The sequence below is a fragment of the Medicago sativa genome, chromosome 2 (assembly GCF_051527215.1).
Source record: "Medicago sativa cultivar Bolivia chromosome 2, Bolivia_mono, whole genome shotgun sequence".
In the NCBI taxonomy this organism is placed as follows: Eukaryota; Viridiplantae; Streptophyta; class Magnoliopsida; order Fabales; family Fabaceae; genus Medicago; species Medicago sativa.
Genome location: NC_140750.1, coordinates 75,467,862 through 75,485,098, shown reverse-complemented (window position 1 = coordinate 75,485,098; position 17,237 = coordinate 75,467,862). Strand labels below are relative to the sequence as shown.

The 17,237-nt window shown below is 32.1% G+C and overlaps 1 protein-coding gene and 1 pseudogene across 2 annotated transcripts; one reads left to right on the top strand and one right to left on the bottom strand.

Moving 5' to 3' along the window:
• Window positions 1-655: 655 nt before the first annotated feature.
• On the bottom strand, window positions 656-6,571 carry LOC146950761 (beta-galactosidase 8-like). The gene is made up of 19 exons (XM_085746722.1): window positions 6,248-6,571; window positions 6,059-6,154; window positions 5,606-5,718; window positions 5,465-5,531; window positions 5,294-5,386; window positions 5,047-5,190; window positions 4,819-4,907; window positions 4,621-4,726; window positions 4,409-4,496; window positions 4,109-4,227; window positions 3,730-3,891; window positions 3,323-3,525; window positions 3,141-3,235; window positions 2,810-2,919; window positions 2,585-2,701; window positions 2,403-2,504; window positions 2,071-2,282; window positions 1,642-1,978; window positions 656-1,141 (listed from the first exon to the last, which is right to left on the bottom strand). Exons 1-19 carry the CDS (start codon window positions 6,398-6,400, stop codon window positions 1,016-1,018), a joined length of 2,532 nt encoding a protein of 843 aa, XP_085602848.1. The 5' UTR covers window positions 6,401-6,571; the 3' UTR covers window positions 656-1,015.
• Window positions 6,572-15,937: 9,366 nt separating this feature from the next.
• LOC146950760 (fasciclin-like arabinogalactan protein 12 pseudogene) lies at window positions 15,938-17,169 on the top strand (annotated as a pseudogene). Its single transcript, XR_015027694.1, has one exon. The product of XR_015027694.1 is annotated as a fasciclin-like arabinogalactan protein 12 pseudogene (transcript).
• Window positions 17,170-17,237: the final 68 nt, after the last annotated feature.

The following is a 17,237-nucleotide window of genomic DNA, read 5'->3' as shown; positions in this document are numbered from 1 at the left end:
ATTCTTACTTTAGATGAGGGAAATTCAAGAAGTTGTGCTTCAACAGTTGAGGCAACGTTGTGGTTTTGTCCCTGAGTTTTTTTTTTGTCTTCTCGTCACATCCCAAAGGAAGAGCAAAAACGAAACCATAGTATGTTAATTAAAACAGGCATCCGTCGCGTTCTTTACCGAGAAGTTGGATAACCTAAAATATTAAGACTTATGTAAATTTTATCTACAACTTGCGACAAAATATTTTAAAACAAATTTGTGACCGTGCAACGTGCGGGTCTAAGTCTAGTTCGGTTTTAATAGACATTCATCTACTAACCAAAGAGGTATTCATGATATCAAGCAACATTTGTTTCAACACTTTCAAAACAAGGACTTGGGTCGACTAAAATATTTTCTTAGAATTGAAGTAGATCGGACAAAATCACATATTACCATCTCTCAGAGAAAGTATGTTCTTGACATCTTGGAGGAGACTCAGATGTTTGATTGCAAATCCAGTGACACATCTATTGATCCAAATACTAAACTTATGCAAAATCAGGGTAGTCTTTCTGAGACAATTTGCAACAACGAAGGGTCAACCATAATGTCATAATAAAAAAAAAATTGCAACCAAGTCAAAATTTGAGTTTGACATGACACAAAAATTAAGCCAATTCGGTTCATGAAATTAACATGCTGTATTCAGGTTTCTACTTTATAGTATTATATTTTGTGTATCCAAGACTAAGAAGAGTCCACCATAATGTTTCCAATTACAACCATTTTCTTAAATCTCAATGTGCTATAAACTTATCACAATGTGAGTTTTTTGTATTTGTATTCCTAAATTGCACTTGTCCAAATGGTCACAATATAATGATGCCAGTATTTGTTTCTTTTATTACAAGTGGTACTAAACTATTCTAATTGAAAAATAAAAAGAAATTGGGATGGTCCTAGAATACAATTCTAATTTAGATAAGGAAGAAGAATTTAAGATATGAGTTGAAGATAATCGAGGAGTACTTCGACCAACATGTTACATGTCTGTATGGCTATAAGCACAAGTAGCTTCAACAGCTAAACTCTTTGGCACTCCTCTACAAGGGTCTCCAAATGTATCAGTTGATACTCCAACACTACAACTTCTTGATCCAATGCAGGCCTGTCAATAAGATAATTTTAGTATGTTACAACAACTCTGGTTCAAAAGAAAACATATATGAAAAACACAAACAAATAACACAAAAGATTGTCCCGTAAGTACAACTTAGACTGTAAAACGCTGTAGGGACATTTGATATGTTGGAGCGCAGGTTTGAACCTACAATTCTCCACTTCTCTGCACATAGTGTGTATGAGTTTCGCCGCTAACCACTTTAAAACCAACGGAAAAAACTAAGATTTGATAACAGAGTTTGGCCAATTGTGTCTATGTCTACAAATGCACAGTGGTTGTAGTGGTTTTCTATTGTTCAAGCATAGGGTTACATATTAGTGCTTGTGTTTAAATACTATTAGTTGATTAGTTGATTTTCTATTATTCTCACCAGCTCAAGCAACCTACTCACATATCAGTAAACTATGAGCCATACCCAACATAGTCGATCTAAACCAAAGTGAAACATAACAAATTAGCAAGGGAACAGGAATCCAGATAAACACCTTCTTTACAATTGACATCGCCTTATTGCTTCTGCAGCGTCCGTGGTAGAAGTTTCCACATGTCCCTAGTGGTGTTCCATAGCTTGCAAATTTAATGGAAGAGATTACCTGATTATGATTAGGACACTTGAGGAACAGTGCAGGCCCTACTTTTTCCCCTGATTCTGTATCTTGGTTCCACAAGTCTATTTGAGGTGGGTGTGAATCAGATACATGTGCACACAAACTTTCTAGCTGTTTTGTAGCAAAAGCTATTTGCGTTGGATCACCACCACTTTCCTCAAACAATACAAGAGTGTTGCCGTTTGGTTTCAAAAACGATCGTGGTACATGGTATCTGTGAGATGGGATTAATGTCTCAGTCACATCATAGATCAAGATTTTTTTTCATGTTTATGCTCTATTTCATTTAAAATTTGCAACACTTACAATGTCTGTGATGGTTTTCCACAATTCATGTGACATTTGGTTTGAGTAAAAGGTCCTCTGTAGTTGCATGAGTCTGTGCAATCGGCATTTGAAGCAACATATGTAGGCCAGTATCGCCCAATGCTTTGTCCATTTACCCAAGCCTCACCTTTTCCCATCCCCGTGAAGTCAATCGCAACTGGATTACTGCCGGATGGAGCATCAAAGTTTGTCTAATGCAACACGTATGACTTTGGTTAGTAGCAAAAAACATTTTTCATATAGTGGCATTCTTTTAATTTGAGATTCCATAACTTATATCAAGTGAAAAAATAAATTGAAAATAAAATTACCTTGTACCAAATCAATGGTTGGTTCTTAGGGAAAGTAGTCTGTGAATTCCACGCTCCGGAACTTCCACTAGAGAGACCTAAATCTTCACCTTTTAGGCCAATCTGTATCAATAGAATTAACTCCATTAACAATGAATCCCCATTAAGACTAATATAGTCTTTGATCAAAAGTTAAGACTGACCTGGTATGTCCACTTCCGATAGGAGAGATCAAGAGTGTTGTTGCCATTCTTCAAACCTTTCAATATCACGGGACCGGTGATCCCCGCTCCCCATGTGTCAAAAAAAGCTCCATAGTTCTGATGTGCATATGGTTCATGTTAGCTTAGATATAGTAATGAGAGAAATCATTGGAGGACTAAGCTATTCTATGCATAATTGGAAACTAAAAACAAGAAAAGCTGAACCTGAAGTCCAACTGTTAAACTCAGCAGATCAATTTTATTCTTTCCAGAAATTACTGTGATTGGGATGTCCACATTAAGCTTAGGTTTGTCTTTGTTTCCGGTTTGACTCCCTAAGAATTCATCAATAATATCATAGAAAGTTATTATTTAATAATTCAAGAACTTAATTGAAACAATAGATTTGAACATTTTTGGACGGAACATCCATGATCAACTATCCCTCGAAAAAAAAATCCATGATCAACTCATATTTTTAACTTGTTTTAAAATCAACCTTGACTTCATTTGAGTTTCAAAATATAAAAACCATAAAATCCTAATGAATAATTACCTGCAAGCTTGCCGTTTACGAAGGCATGAAGGGCATGGCCGAGCGATTCAATGTGAAGGAAAGTTTGAGAACCAGGATCATCCTTAAGATCAACGCTTCAAAAGAATACAATAGAAGTGTTATCAAGAAGTACAGAATCATCTATCAGGGCAAATATCTTTCGAACGTGAAGGCTCGTGTACCTTAATGAGTACCACAAGTAGTCACTTCTATCAGCGGTGATATTTATTTGCTCAAGTAATCCAGTTTTTGAAAATATATCATCCTTCGAAATACCCACAGGTTCTTTTATCCAACTCCATTTTGAACTTGAAGTTTCTAAAGAACTGATATCTTCTTTTGAAGATTCAGTTACGAAGTTTGAAATCACAGATGCAGAATTAATCTGCCATAATAAAAATGTTATTTTTATTACATCCTACTTACTTTGGACTAATAAATAAGAGAAAACACCCTGTTTATAGATAGGTTAATCACACAATGAATAATAATCACACTTTTTAGCAACTCTATTGAATTAAACTATCTATTTTGATTGCGATAATCGTAGTTATTGAAGCAACTTAATATAAATGAAGGCAAGACAAACCTTTGCAGTATTAAGCACTACATTCTTGCAATCTGGTAAGATGCTCACAGACCATGCAGGCAAGTGATATGAATTGCCTCTGAAATTTACAGTTTTATCAGATTTAGTGTCCACGTTGGCGAGAAAGGCAGCACATACAGATCCTGTCTTATAAATTGCCGCCTGCGGTTTAAATAGTAAAAGACTGTTAAGACCTAATCTGGTTAGTGCCTAAAATAGTGGTTGTGGCAAAATTGCACTCAATCCAGGGAATTTTCCAGAGAAAGAAACTTACAAGATTGACAAACCAGATGAATTTTAGTTACAAAATATATTCTATCCTAAGACGCGAAATAAGATGTTTCAAACCGACAAAAATTTCAATATAAACCACCTATACCTCTAGGTTTGGACCAAGAGAAGTAATCTTGGGTTCTGTAGCTATTAATGCTTCTTCACAAAGCTTTATGGCCTTGTGCAAATCTTTAAGATGACTCCACTTCGGCTGCCTAATAATTCCTGCAGCATATAGCAAAGAAATTAAAAAGTACAAAATTGTCCGTAATTTCTATTCTTCATATAAGAAATAAACTATGCATGTGATACTATTAATTTATCTTCTTTGATGTATTACCAGTGTTGCATTTGTGACGGCTACAACATGAACAATAGATTTCAGTATGAAGGTTGAAGGACATACCATACTCATCAATTGGGGCATCAAAATCATAACTTGTAGCAATGAATGGTCCGCCAGTACTTCGGTCAAAGTTGGTTCCTCCATGGTACTGTTTTTAGTCAAGCAATGAAAAATGATACAGTATCAGCTAATTCCTCTTAGAGCCAATTTTTCCGTGAAGTAATATTATCATATTAAATTGAACTTGTGAACAACGTTTCAGGTTGCAATACCATATAGTAATTTTGAAATGTACCGCCTCGTTGGAAAAAGCGTGCGACAGCAAATGCGAGATCTTCCACAGGTCTGTGAGGAAATCCACCACCAAATAAAAGATACCTACCATTCCAAAGAATTCAAGTAAGATTTGGAAAATAACAAAAACAATTCGATTAAATTATTTATATAAAAAAGGATGCTAAGTTGCTAACCATGCACTCCAATTTTCAGTCCACATTTTTGGCTTTGTTTTAGAGTTTGGTGTGAATTGATCGCAGTAAAATCCATTGCAGGTATTAATCTTCATGCAGTTCAAGTAAAAATCAAGTAAGATGAATGCAGACAGCATACTAAGATTGCTCTTTTCTGGAAGACAGGCAACCTAGTAAACCATAAACCAAAAAACAATTAACGTAGACATATCAAAACATGAAACTTACGATTGGATCAGGAGCATCTTCTTGCTGACACATGACCCAAGGAACACCTGTATCAAGAGATGTAGCCATTTTTGCTGCCCAATTGATGTATGATTTACCAGCAGAACCATAGGCTGAATCGATGTCTCCATACTCATTTTCAATCTGGCATTAGAAAGCACAAATACTCTCACATTAACAAATATACACTTTGACCTTAATATCTGGAAAAATATATTCACTATACTTGTATTCAATGATAAAAAACCTGAGATAAAATTATAGGTCCTCCTTGTGGTGCATACAGTTTCTCTTGCTTCATGAGATCGACAATCTTAGCGGTGAATCGCTTCATTTCGGCCTGAAGACAAAGTTTCCTGGCAAGTGAACTCAGATTTAAGGACAAAAGCATGAAACACTAGGGTGAAGGTTACCTTACCTTAAATGGTTCATTGTCAGTTCGGAACTTAATCCCTGGAATGAAGTGAAGCCAAAGAGGGAAACCACTGTCAAGAAGTTAAAGCCCTCAATTAGACATGAATACCCCAGAAAAATATACACATAAATTACAAAACTTTACCCGTAGTTCCATTCAGCACAAACATATGGACCAATACGGAGATGCACATATAGACCTGCCTCAGCCACTGCTTTCACAAATTTCACCAAATCCTTCCTCCCATCAAAATCATACTGCAAAAATCCATTTCATTTCAATGTGTTAAGATAGTCTTTCTAAGCTTATAGTAGGTCTAGACCATGTTTGGATAAACTGATATTCTATTTACAAAAGATAAAACAAAGTCATATTGTTTTCATATAATTAATATGTTTCATTATCTATCTTGGAGATATTATGTCAGTAGATAAACTCAAATAAGTCAATCCAAACTTGTTGAGTCATGCTTTCAACAATTAGCAATTCGGCTTAACATAGACATTTGTTTTCTTTTCCTGCAAGCAATGAACAAATGCAATGCAATGCTCAAAGAAAATGGTAAGAATGTGAGAGAAGAAATGAAGCAAAGAGAACCTGGCCTTTAACAGGTTCATGTAAGTTCCAGAAAACATAGGTTTCAATGACATCAAGTCCTCCATCTTTAGATTTCTGAATAAGGTCTGGCCACATCTGTAATAACAGCAACAACAAATTCAACACTGTTTAAAATCAAATACAATGCAAAAACACACAAACAGGATGAAAGAGAGACATATATAAAACCTGTGGAGTACTACGAGGGTAGTGAATAGAACCAGAAATCAAGACCCTACGTTTACCATCAATGACCAATGCTCTATGATCATAATCCACATTGGTGCATAACATCGTTGGTAGGAACCAAAGCATGACCAACACAATTGTAGTGGCTTTCATGGTAATTGTTTTGGAATTAAGAATGAACCAAAAAGAGAAAAAAGAAACTCACTAGGGAAGGAAGGAAGGAACTTTGGTTTGGTTTGGTTTATTTGTTACACATGTGTTTGTGTTTTTTTGGTCACGTGGGTGTGAAATGTAAGTGATGATGCTTTGAAGAAGAACAAGAGTACTATAACGAATACTATATACCATAAGCATTGCATCATCGGAGCATTTTTTTTTTTCTCCTTCGTGGATAATGATATTGCCTTATCAATTTAACGAATTAATTTAAAAAACGAAATTGTTAAATAATCTTTTCCTTCTTATCCAAAAAGTGACAACGACTGTTATAGGACTTGCCATTTTGTTGGAGTAAACACACCAGAATTCAACAATTGATTACTTGCCTTAATTCTACCCGCAACTCTAATTCCCACCTAAATATGCCATCTTGATAGGTTCATTGCTTAGTTTCTTTCTATCTATTTGTTATTGAGTTATTTTTGCGCTTTAACGGTAAGAAGTATAAATAAATTTTCAAGATTATCAATCAACTGTTTAAATTCTCTTGTTTATGATAACTGAAATTCACATGCATATTTAGCGAGTTCTGTAGGTAATAAAATTAATTCCTATAAATATATAAATATTCTTCCCTTTAATTTTTCAACAAATATTCTTCGTTTTATTAAGGATTTGATCTTTTATTTTTATAGCTAAATAACATAGGTGGTATAATCCCTCAAAAAAAAAAAACATAGGTGGTATAAATAAATATATTCAGAATTACTAACAAATGATAAAGAAAAAATATATTGTTTTGGGCTTGAACTGTGCTATGTGAGGTTGGAAAATTACTCTTTAAACTTTCATTTTTTCTTCCGGTCATATCGAAAAGACCAAAATACCTCAAACGATAGTTTTTTTTTTTGAACAAGTCCTCTTACGAAAGTTAACTACGGCTGTTGACAACTAACAGCAGTTAACTTTGTTGGAAAATTTATTTTGGGCTCTGTTTGGTAAAAATAGTGGATAGCTAATAAGGAAGCTGATAACTATTATTCGATGACAGATGACTGATAGCTTATAGCTGATAGTTTATAGATGATGACTGATAATTGATAAGCTAACTGAAATATTTGATAAAATTAACGGTTCAACTAGTTGATAAATGTAAAATGACATAAAGGGTATTCTTAATTCATTATAAAAATTTATATCAATTAATATTTAAGTATTTGGTCGAAATTTTCCTTTAAAAAAATACGTTAAATTTATTAATTTAATATATCCTTTATATCATATATTAAATTAAATTTTATTCACTAAAATTTTATTTTATATTTATTATCATTTTAAGTGTTTCTACTTTATAAAACAATGAAATGTAACAATAAATAGTTACCAGAATGTATTATTATTATTTTTCTTGAAGGACCAGAATCTATTACTATTATATGTATTATTAACAACAATGAATATTTATACCGAATAATATCTTCTTGGAAAAAAAATATAAGTTATTCTATGCATGATAAATGGACGTAAAATAATTCCATTTAGTTCAAATAACGAAAGGTATAATTTCATTAAAATGTAACAACAATAAATAGTTATATTTTTGAAAGAATAATGAAAAATACACCGAAAGTATATTGTTCTGTCAAAATTAAAAGAAAAAAAAAACCTGAACGTATATTGTATATAGAAAATTACAACTAAAAGCAATCTGGTGTATTTATTTATTAGCAAGGGATAACAATGTTTTCCCAAAAAAAAGGGATAGTAGTATTTATCACGGAGCAATATTATAATAAATTGCAATGGATAAAAATGGAATTTAAATGAAATAATAAGGGTAAAAATTGAAAAAAAAAAAAAAAACGAGAAGCTATATGCTATAAATTCAAACATTACTTTTTTTTTTTTGAAGAAAGAAGAAATTCAAACATTACTTGAAATAGCGTTTGAAAAATAAGCTATAAACTCCTGAAATAAACTATAAATTCGTGAAAATATGACAATTATCAAACAGAGCTTTTTTAGACATACAAATTTATCTGTTATAAGCTAGTTTTTTGGCTTTATAAAACAGACCCTTAATAGTTCAATGGCACTTACGTGACCTTCACACCTTCTCTAGCAATAGAGATTTGCACCAAAGTGGTGGAACCAAGAGAGTAATTGTGTGGCTAGGGTTCAACAAGTGGACCAGTGGCCGAAGAAAGAAAGGCTATATTATATCAGGGAAGTTTGAGGTTTGTAATAGATTGGTTCTTTAAGTTATTTTAGTCACACATAAGTCATTTAAGTTTGAAATTTGTAACAAATTGATCCTTTTAAGTTATTTTGGTCACACATAAGTCCTTTAAGTTTGTAAACGTTTTCAATTTAGTCCTTCTGTCAACCAAACATTACAAAAACGATAATGTGTCAGAAGGACTAAATCGAAAATGTATACAAACTTAAAGGACTTATGTGTGATCAAAATAACTTAAAACCAATCAGTTACAAACCTCAATTATTTTTTTTAGCAAATAAACCTCAAACTTAAAGAACTTATGTGTGTGACCAAAATAACTTAAAAATCAATTTATTACAAACATCAACTTCCCCAATTTAATTTAGCCAAAAAGAAAGGATCACATATATAGTTGGCACATACACGAACTGTGCTTCTTTTGGACGACCATGATTCACTTGTACATCAAAACAAATCTAAGTTGTGAACCGCACTTAAGTGCCATTGAACTATTAAATGAAAATTCAAAGTGCCATTGAACTATTAAATGAAAATTCAACTATCAAGAATTGTGATTGTTTAGTAATTCACGTATAGGTTGAATGTTGGAAGCCCATTCACGTATCATGAATTGTGATTGATGAATAACAAGTTCTGTTCATATAGTAATCCTTTGACATCATCTAATTAGGATTAGGATTCCTTGTTAGCGTGGGAAATTGCTCTTTTGGCCCCTTATATGCTCACCCCCCCATCCCAAATTTCCTAATTTACCCTTATAAAATTATCGGGAGTTGTGTTTCGAAAGGCTCGGAAGATATACTCGTTTTAGTTGTTTTGAAACTTTACAAACCTAAACTTTGAGAAAGAAAACTCTATTCATCGTTCAATCCTTTATCATTGACGAACCAATGTTAAAGAAATCGTATTTGTTGACATATTTCTTCTAAAACCCAACAAGGGCGAACTTTCTTTGATATTAATTTTGTAGAAGTTTAGGTTTGTTTAGTTGTTGATGAAATAGAAATTGTTTTAGGTTTGATTAGCAAAATATTAGTAATAGGAATAATTGAACTATTGTTTATGTATAGATTGTTTGCAATTAGTGAAATGTTTTATTCAAATTTTGTTTAAGAATGTTAATGTAGTTTTTGTTCTCTAAGTGTTGGACAAAGTGCTTAAATGATAATTTTGTTTGAGTTTTTCTATCATGTGCAAATTTGCACATGTTAAGAAGTTTAAAATAGAAATTTTCATGTTGTTTGTTTTAGATATGACACATGGACAAGAGGCCTTGCATAGTTTCGTACGCACATACGCAGAGAGCATGTAGCAAATAATCCTCATGGTCATGGTAAGAGGGTACGAAACTCTGCCTAAATCTTTAGTTCTGGATATGTTGAGGTTGAAGTGTCATCACCACTGTCAAAGATGCCACCACCACCACCACAGGACCCTGACATGGGAGTAGCCGAGCATGGATTTGGTGGAGGATCACTTATTGATGTGAGATTTGAGTCCGAATTCACAACAATATTTATTCCTCTAAGAACCATTTATTTTAGATAATTTAAATAAACTTTAAATTAAAAAAAAAAAGAACTAACTCAAAAAGATTCTATAAAAGAAATTAAATACTTGTTATAACTTGGAGTCATCAGGTTGCATGAATGTTGAATTCTTCCAAAATTCATAGGAATAAATAAACACTAATATAATATGATTTGCACACAATAGGTATAATATGTATCTATATAAGGCTCTAATTTCAATTGATGTAATTTAAAAGTATAACCAATAAACATCAATACAAAATTAAAACTTATCTACATATTAAAGATAGAGAAAGAAGAATTGTATTCTCAATTCGTTAGAGTGTCGTGCTGATAACATGTTATAAAACTCAACCTACTTTGATTGGCCTGATAGCATTGACTTGGGACCTTGGAGTGTGCTCTTCCTCAAGGTCTCAAGTTTGATTCTCTCTTGTGTAAATTTGGGTGGACTTCAAAAAAAATGTTATAAAACTCCTAAATAAGAACAAGCGTAGAGATGAAGGAGAGAAAGTGTAATTATTCTCTTATGATATCTTTTCAATTATAAGTGAGCCCTATTTATAGAGGAATACAATGATATGGTCCATTAAGTAACGAGGATCTACCAACAATAAACAGGTATCCACGAGTATAATAAATACTCCCTCCGTCTCTAAATAATAGTCGTTTAAGGTTGATGCACGATTATTAAGGAAATGATTAAATGTGTTGATTTTGATGGTAAAATTAGTATCATTTACTAAAACACCATTATTAATTGTAGTTAGTGGAATAATTAAGTTGGATAAAGTTCAATAAATAAGGGTATTATAATGGAAAAAAAATAATAAATGCTGCATTGGTATTCTAAAGTGACAATTATTTTGAGAAGAAGAAAAATGGGTAAAGAGACAATTATTGTGAGACAGAGGGATTATGTATTTAACTACATGTTACTTTATGGATACAGACACAAATTTCATGATACCCGTGCCAGCAAGTACGCGTACCCGATAATAAATTAAGTAAATTATTAAAATATCCTTGTATGTATAAAAGTTTGATGTCTCAAAAAACCCTTGTTTACTGTACGACAACCCTTCTCTTCTAAGTTCTTTAAAAAAAGATCTTCTCTTCAAAGTGAAGTTATTGAAGTTTGGAATGCATATGAAATTTGGATGTTTTTATGCTTTTATTCTACTTCAAGAATTTGTATGGATTATGTAAGAATCACGAATTTTGTAAGAATTTATGGTATGATTTATGAATTTTGAATGGATTATGTATTATGTTTAAAAGTTGAAGTTTTTTGGTAATTAAAAAAAATGTTATTCTTTGTACCAAAAATATTCAATTTTTTATTGACATTCATCTACTAACCAAACATGTATTCATGATCTCAAGCAATATTTGTTTCGACACTTTCAAACCAAGGACTTGGGTCAACTAAAATATTTTCTTGGAGTTGAAGTAGCTCGGTCAAAATTAGGTATTGCCATCTCTTAGAGAAAGTATGCTTTTGACATCTTGGAGGAGATTGTGATGTTAGATTGCAAACCCATTGACACATCTATGGACCCAAATGTTAAGCTTATGCCAAAACGTGGTACTTTTAATCATACTCAAGTAGACACCGAAAATTGGTTAAACTACCTTATTGTGATTAGACCTAACATATCCTTATTGTGAACTCTCATGATATGTTAGGTCTAGTCAGTTCCTCAATTCTTCTTGTGACAATCATTGGTACGCAACGATTTAAATCATGATATATATACAAGGATCTCCATGAAGAGGAATAATTTATGAAGATAAATGTCACACTAATGATGTTGCATAAACATACGCGTTTTGGGTTGGTTGTCCTAGTGATCAATGTTCAACCTTTGGTTATTGTATTCTTATTGGAGGGAATCTTATTTCTTGGAAACGCAAGGTGTTGCTACTAGGTTCAGTGCAGAGGATGAATACCGAACTATGACTCTCACTACATGTGAACTTATTTTGTTGAAACAACTTCTTGATGAGTTAAAGTTTTGCAAATCCGAGTCTCATTTGTAATAATTAACTTTTGCATCTAATCTAGTCTTCCACGAACGAACAAAACACATAGAGATTGATTGTCACTTTATTTGTGAGAAGATACTTTATAGACAAATTGTTATATTATTTGTGAACTCCAGTGATAAGTTGGCGATTTTTGCTCTCCACCCAGCACATTTTGCTCGCACCCTGCAGCCATGCCCAAAATGCCCATGCGCATGTTAAGTCATGTGACGCAAGTTAATCTAAATTATTAATCTAAATTATTTTCTTAACTTTATTCTAAATTATTTTCTTAACTTTATTTTGAAATTATTTTGTTTACATTAATCTAAATTATTTTCTTAACTTTATTATTCTAAATTATTGATTTGATATTATTCTTTAAATAAATACAAATATAAATAAAGGTAAATACAACATTAGAAACTAAAAGCAAATATAAAATAAAGGAACAAAATTGAGGCATAAATAATATCTCATTTTATTAATAATTCATACATTACAATAATTCATACAATAAGTTTGAACTTATTCACTATATCTACTTATTTTCTCCTTGGGGTAAAAAGTAATCAATCTTCGTGGGCTAAAATAGTGAGCAGCCTTCTTGGGAAAAATACATCATCAACCCTTTGGGATAAATTTAAATCTGGTTTTTTTTTTACCACAAGAAGTTCTTTTTACCCACGGTAAAAAGTTTTTGCGGTTAAAAAAGCAGGTTTAAAATTATCCCACGGGTCACTTCCCCAAGTCGGCTATTCACTATTTTACCCCGACGAAAATTGATCACTTTTTACCCTAAAGAGAATATTGAAAAGAAAAAAAAGAAAGAAGAGAAATAGAGGGAGAGAGTGAGGAGGGGGAGAAAGTAATATGGTGTGAGGAATTAGGGAAGTATGGAGGGGTATTTATAGGTAGAAATGGGAGCCTAGGTTCTAACTACCATAAATGTGGTAAAAAAAAACGTGTAAAGTTTGTTAAAAACATGTGGATTGAAGGTTGAAAACCTGACCACCGTCCAAAAAACGTGTGTTCTTGAGGACAGACCACCGGCCAACGTGCGTGAGTTAACTCGCGCATAGGCCAGTGGTGCGTGACTTAAGTCACGCATTGCTTACAACGTGCGTTAGTTAAGTCACGCTGCGTGACTTAACTAACGCAAGAGTATATTTGGAAGCAATGCAGGGCGCGAGCAAAACGTGCTGGGTGGAGAGCAAAATTCTAAGTTGGCTGATACACCAAAGGCCCGCATAGATCTTATATATGTACCATACGATACATATGCAGAAGCCTAAAGGGGAGGGTTGAGATATTAACGAAATTTGCTTTCTCTCATTTCCATTCTGTAGATACTTTATACACCTCTTTCTGATTATTGCTTTGATTCTCATCCCTATAATTTAGGGGTCTTAATTATACTCTTTGCACTATAAATACATAAGGTTGGACGTTTAATATCTCAAGCATTTCAGATGAATTCATACTCCATTTGTCAAGTGTTACATCCTTCAAAACTATGAGTACCACAAGCTAAAATGGAAAATGAATTTTCTTAAACACCCTCCCAAATCTTCTGATTCCGCCCATACCAAATAGACCACGGTGCACCTCACACTGTTCGATAGATGCTACATAGCTGAGGATAGAGTGGAGAAAATCATCAGTTTTTCAGAGTCATAGTGAATCATTTAAATTATACTTTCTCATAGTGAATCATTTAAATTATACTTTCTTGTTTATAAAAAATATTGGCACTTTATTCATATATTTTTTTTATTTTTTCAAATGGATGGTTCATTGAATTTTATCATATTTATGAAAAAAAATATAAAAGAAAAAGAAAATGCTTGATGGTAAAAAAAAAATGAAACTGATGAACAAAAGACAGACAATGTGGCTGATAATAGCATTCAGTTTTTCATTTCTAATCACCTTTTATAGTTGTAAAACATCTTGTAGGAGCCTTTTTTTTAATATAAACAACCACTATAATTAGTTTATGGTAGACCATATTTTTTTAATTTTTTTTTAAACTTTAGCCGTTAGATCCTCCAATTTTATTAGGTTTAACAGCGATCTACTGAATCTTTTACAATGGATCATTATCTCAAAGCAACCTTAAACTTGACCTTTCAACAACTCATATGCCAGAAGGATAATTCAAGATCAAGTCAAAATGACTGTGTGTTGGTTTTAAATTTGAATGTTACTCTGATTCAAAATATATGGAATGACATGTAATTTGAATCAAACGAGTAACATTCAAATTTAAAACCATAATTTATATTTTTTTTTTATCATTAATGAATGATATTTTTGTTAATTGACTTATATTTCCTATTCTCCATACGATATTAATTATATTTTTTGATTTGTTTAAAATTGTCAAATTAAATAACATAAAATTTAAGACACTGGGAGAATGTACTAAGTTTAATATAGCTTGTTTGAAGCTTTCAGTCAATTGTGTTACCAAAAAAAAAGAAGCTTTCAGTCAATTGAAGCTTAGCCTAATTAATGTTTTATAGACTGATGGCAATGTACATATACCAATATACCATATGGTTTGTGATTTTGAACCTCAAATGAGCCAAAATATTTATACCTTATCTGATCACATAATGCAATAAAATGAACCTCAAATGAGCCAAAATAATTTATACCTTATCTGATCACATAATGCAATAAAATAAAAACTTAAACAAAAGGGGTTAAAATAATTGCTCCGGAAAACAAACTAGCCAACCCAAAATATCATCATCATCAAACTTCCTAAAACTGGAAAAAAGTAAATAAAGAAATAAAATATAGAACTTGTTCCTTAAGATAGCAGCAAATACTTGATTCTTTCACCTTTTTTTTTTCAGAACAATTTCAACTTATAAGTGAATGCTAAGCAATCATACTCATCTTTTTTTGCCCACACAACCACTTGAGATTTCCTTCTGTTTTTGCTACCTTCCTAAGCAAAATCCAAGTGGCTACTACAGAAATGTCTCATCTCTCTCATTTGACACACCACCTTTCAATAATGTCCAACAAAATTAGTCAAAAAAATAAAATAAAAAAATAATGTCCAACCAAATATATATGCTACTAATAATATTTCCTCCTTCCCATAAAAAAAAAGTTTGAATTCTTTTTTAGTTTCCACTTATACGAAAAAGTCATACATTTTAAAATGTATAAATTGTTTATTTTACTTTTATACATGTTCAATATAAATATATTTATCCCAAATAAGTGGATCTCATTATTTTTTTAAAAGTATTTAATGTAGGGTCATATTTAAAATAAAATGTTAACATATATCATTTAGAGCCCTTTATTCTGCTTTTTTTTAAAATAAAATAAAAAAAACAATTGTAAATTTTTTGATTCCTTTGTTATAGATTTTTTAAAAAAAAATTATAAAATTTGATTTGTTTTTTTTTTTATGAATTTTTTATTTTATTACTCGTGATAATGAACATTGATTATTTTTTATCATAAAATGTAAAAAAAATTAATATGATTATTATAAACAATGAAATGATGTTTTTCTTATAACACTCCTCTTTCTTAAAATATAAAAGTCTACAAATCCTCTTTATTTCATTAAAATGATCATTAATTTAATACTTTAAAAAACAAATATATATACTGCTACCGTAGAAGCTTATATTTTTCTTTTGTTCATATTAATTGGACAGGACTTATTATAACAGCTAAATTTTACTAATTAAACATTCCACCTAATTTTAAGATAACCCCTTTGAATCCTCAATAAATTTGATCACTCACTCCCTCATTCCCACTTCAAGGTCCACTTCTCCATTCTCTTCTCCCCTTTCAACAAACTCAAGATGGTGAAGATGAACTATCCTCTCTTCACACTCTCACTTCTCCTAATAGTCCTCTTCTATCCCACCACCACAAATTCAGCAGTTGAATCACCAGCACCATCACCATCATCAGCCCCAACAGACATTATCAGAATCCTCAAAAAAGCCGGCGGATTCACCACCCTTATCCGCCTCCTCCAAACCACTCAAGTAGCCACACAAATCAATGCACAACTCCTAAACTCAAACAATGGACTAACACTCTTTGCACCAAATGACAATTCCTTTTCTACCCTCAAACCTGGTTTTCTCAATTCTCTTAATGATCAACAAAAGAATGAACTCATTCAATTCCATGAACTACCCTCATTTGTTTCACTCTCAAATTTTGATACTTTAAGCAATCCAGTTAGAACACAAGCTGGTGATGATCCTGAGAGATTAGCATTGAACATAACAAGTTCAGGGACTCAAGTGAATTTAACAACTGGTGTTGTTAATGCTACTGTTGGTGGTAGTGTTTTTTCTGATCATCAACTTGCTATTTATCAAGTTGATAAAGTTCTTCTTCCTAAGGATTTCTTCATTCCCAAGTCTCCTCCACCGGCTCCGGCTCCAGAAAAGAGTAAAGATTCTAAGAAAAAATCTGCAGAGGGTCCTGGTCCTGCTTCTGCAGATGATAGTGATAAATCTTCTGCTATGAGTTTGAAGGACAAAAATGGAATGATGTTCATATTTGCAGTTGCTACAGTTGTTGCTGCAACTTTATTTTCATTGTGACAATGATAAAAAAATTGAAAAAAGTTACCAACTCAGTAAGCAGGAAATGCTGCAACTTTATTTTCATTTCATGAATTTCATTTTTATGTGTTGGATTGGTTGGGAATTTTGTAGCACTTTCCAATGATTGTTAATTTTTCTTTTTGCTTTCCCTTTTGCTTAAGAGTCAAGTAAGTTTGTGGTAAAAATTGTATTCAATTTTGAAGGCTTTATTTCCTTCTTTATTAGCTGGCATTCCTTCACAATTCACATAGTAAAAACTGATATCTTGTGTTATAATGGGAAATTTTGTGTCCTCTTGTAAGTTGCAATTGGTGAACTTGTGAAAATACTCAATTCATTATGTACCAAGGGTAATTCCATAGGGTCACGTTATATTTTTCTTTTTATATTTATTTTGCCTTCATAATGTTAAATTTAAAGTA

What these genes read in the sequence shown, in the direction of transcription:
- LOC146950761 (XM_085746722.1), bottom strand. Translation starts at nt 6,400, where the DNA reads ATGAAAGCCACTACAATTGTGTTGGTCATGCTTTGGTTCCTACCAACG. An exon ending in ACCCTCGTAGTACTCCACAG is followed by an intron (nt 6,155 to 6,247) that starts GTTTTATATATG and finishes CTGTTATTACAG; the next exon opens with ATGTGGCCAGACCTTATTCA. An exon ending in CGTAAACGGCAAGCTTGCAG is followed by an intron (nt 2,920 to 3,140) that starts GTAATTATTCAT and finishes ATGAATTCTTAG; the next exon opens with GGAGTCAAACCGGAAACAAA.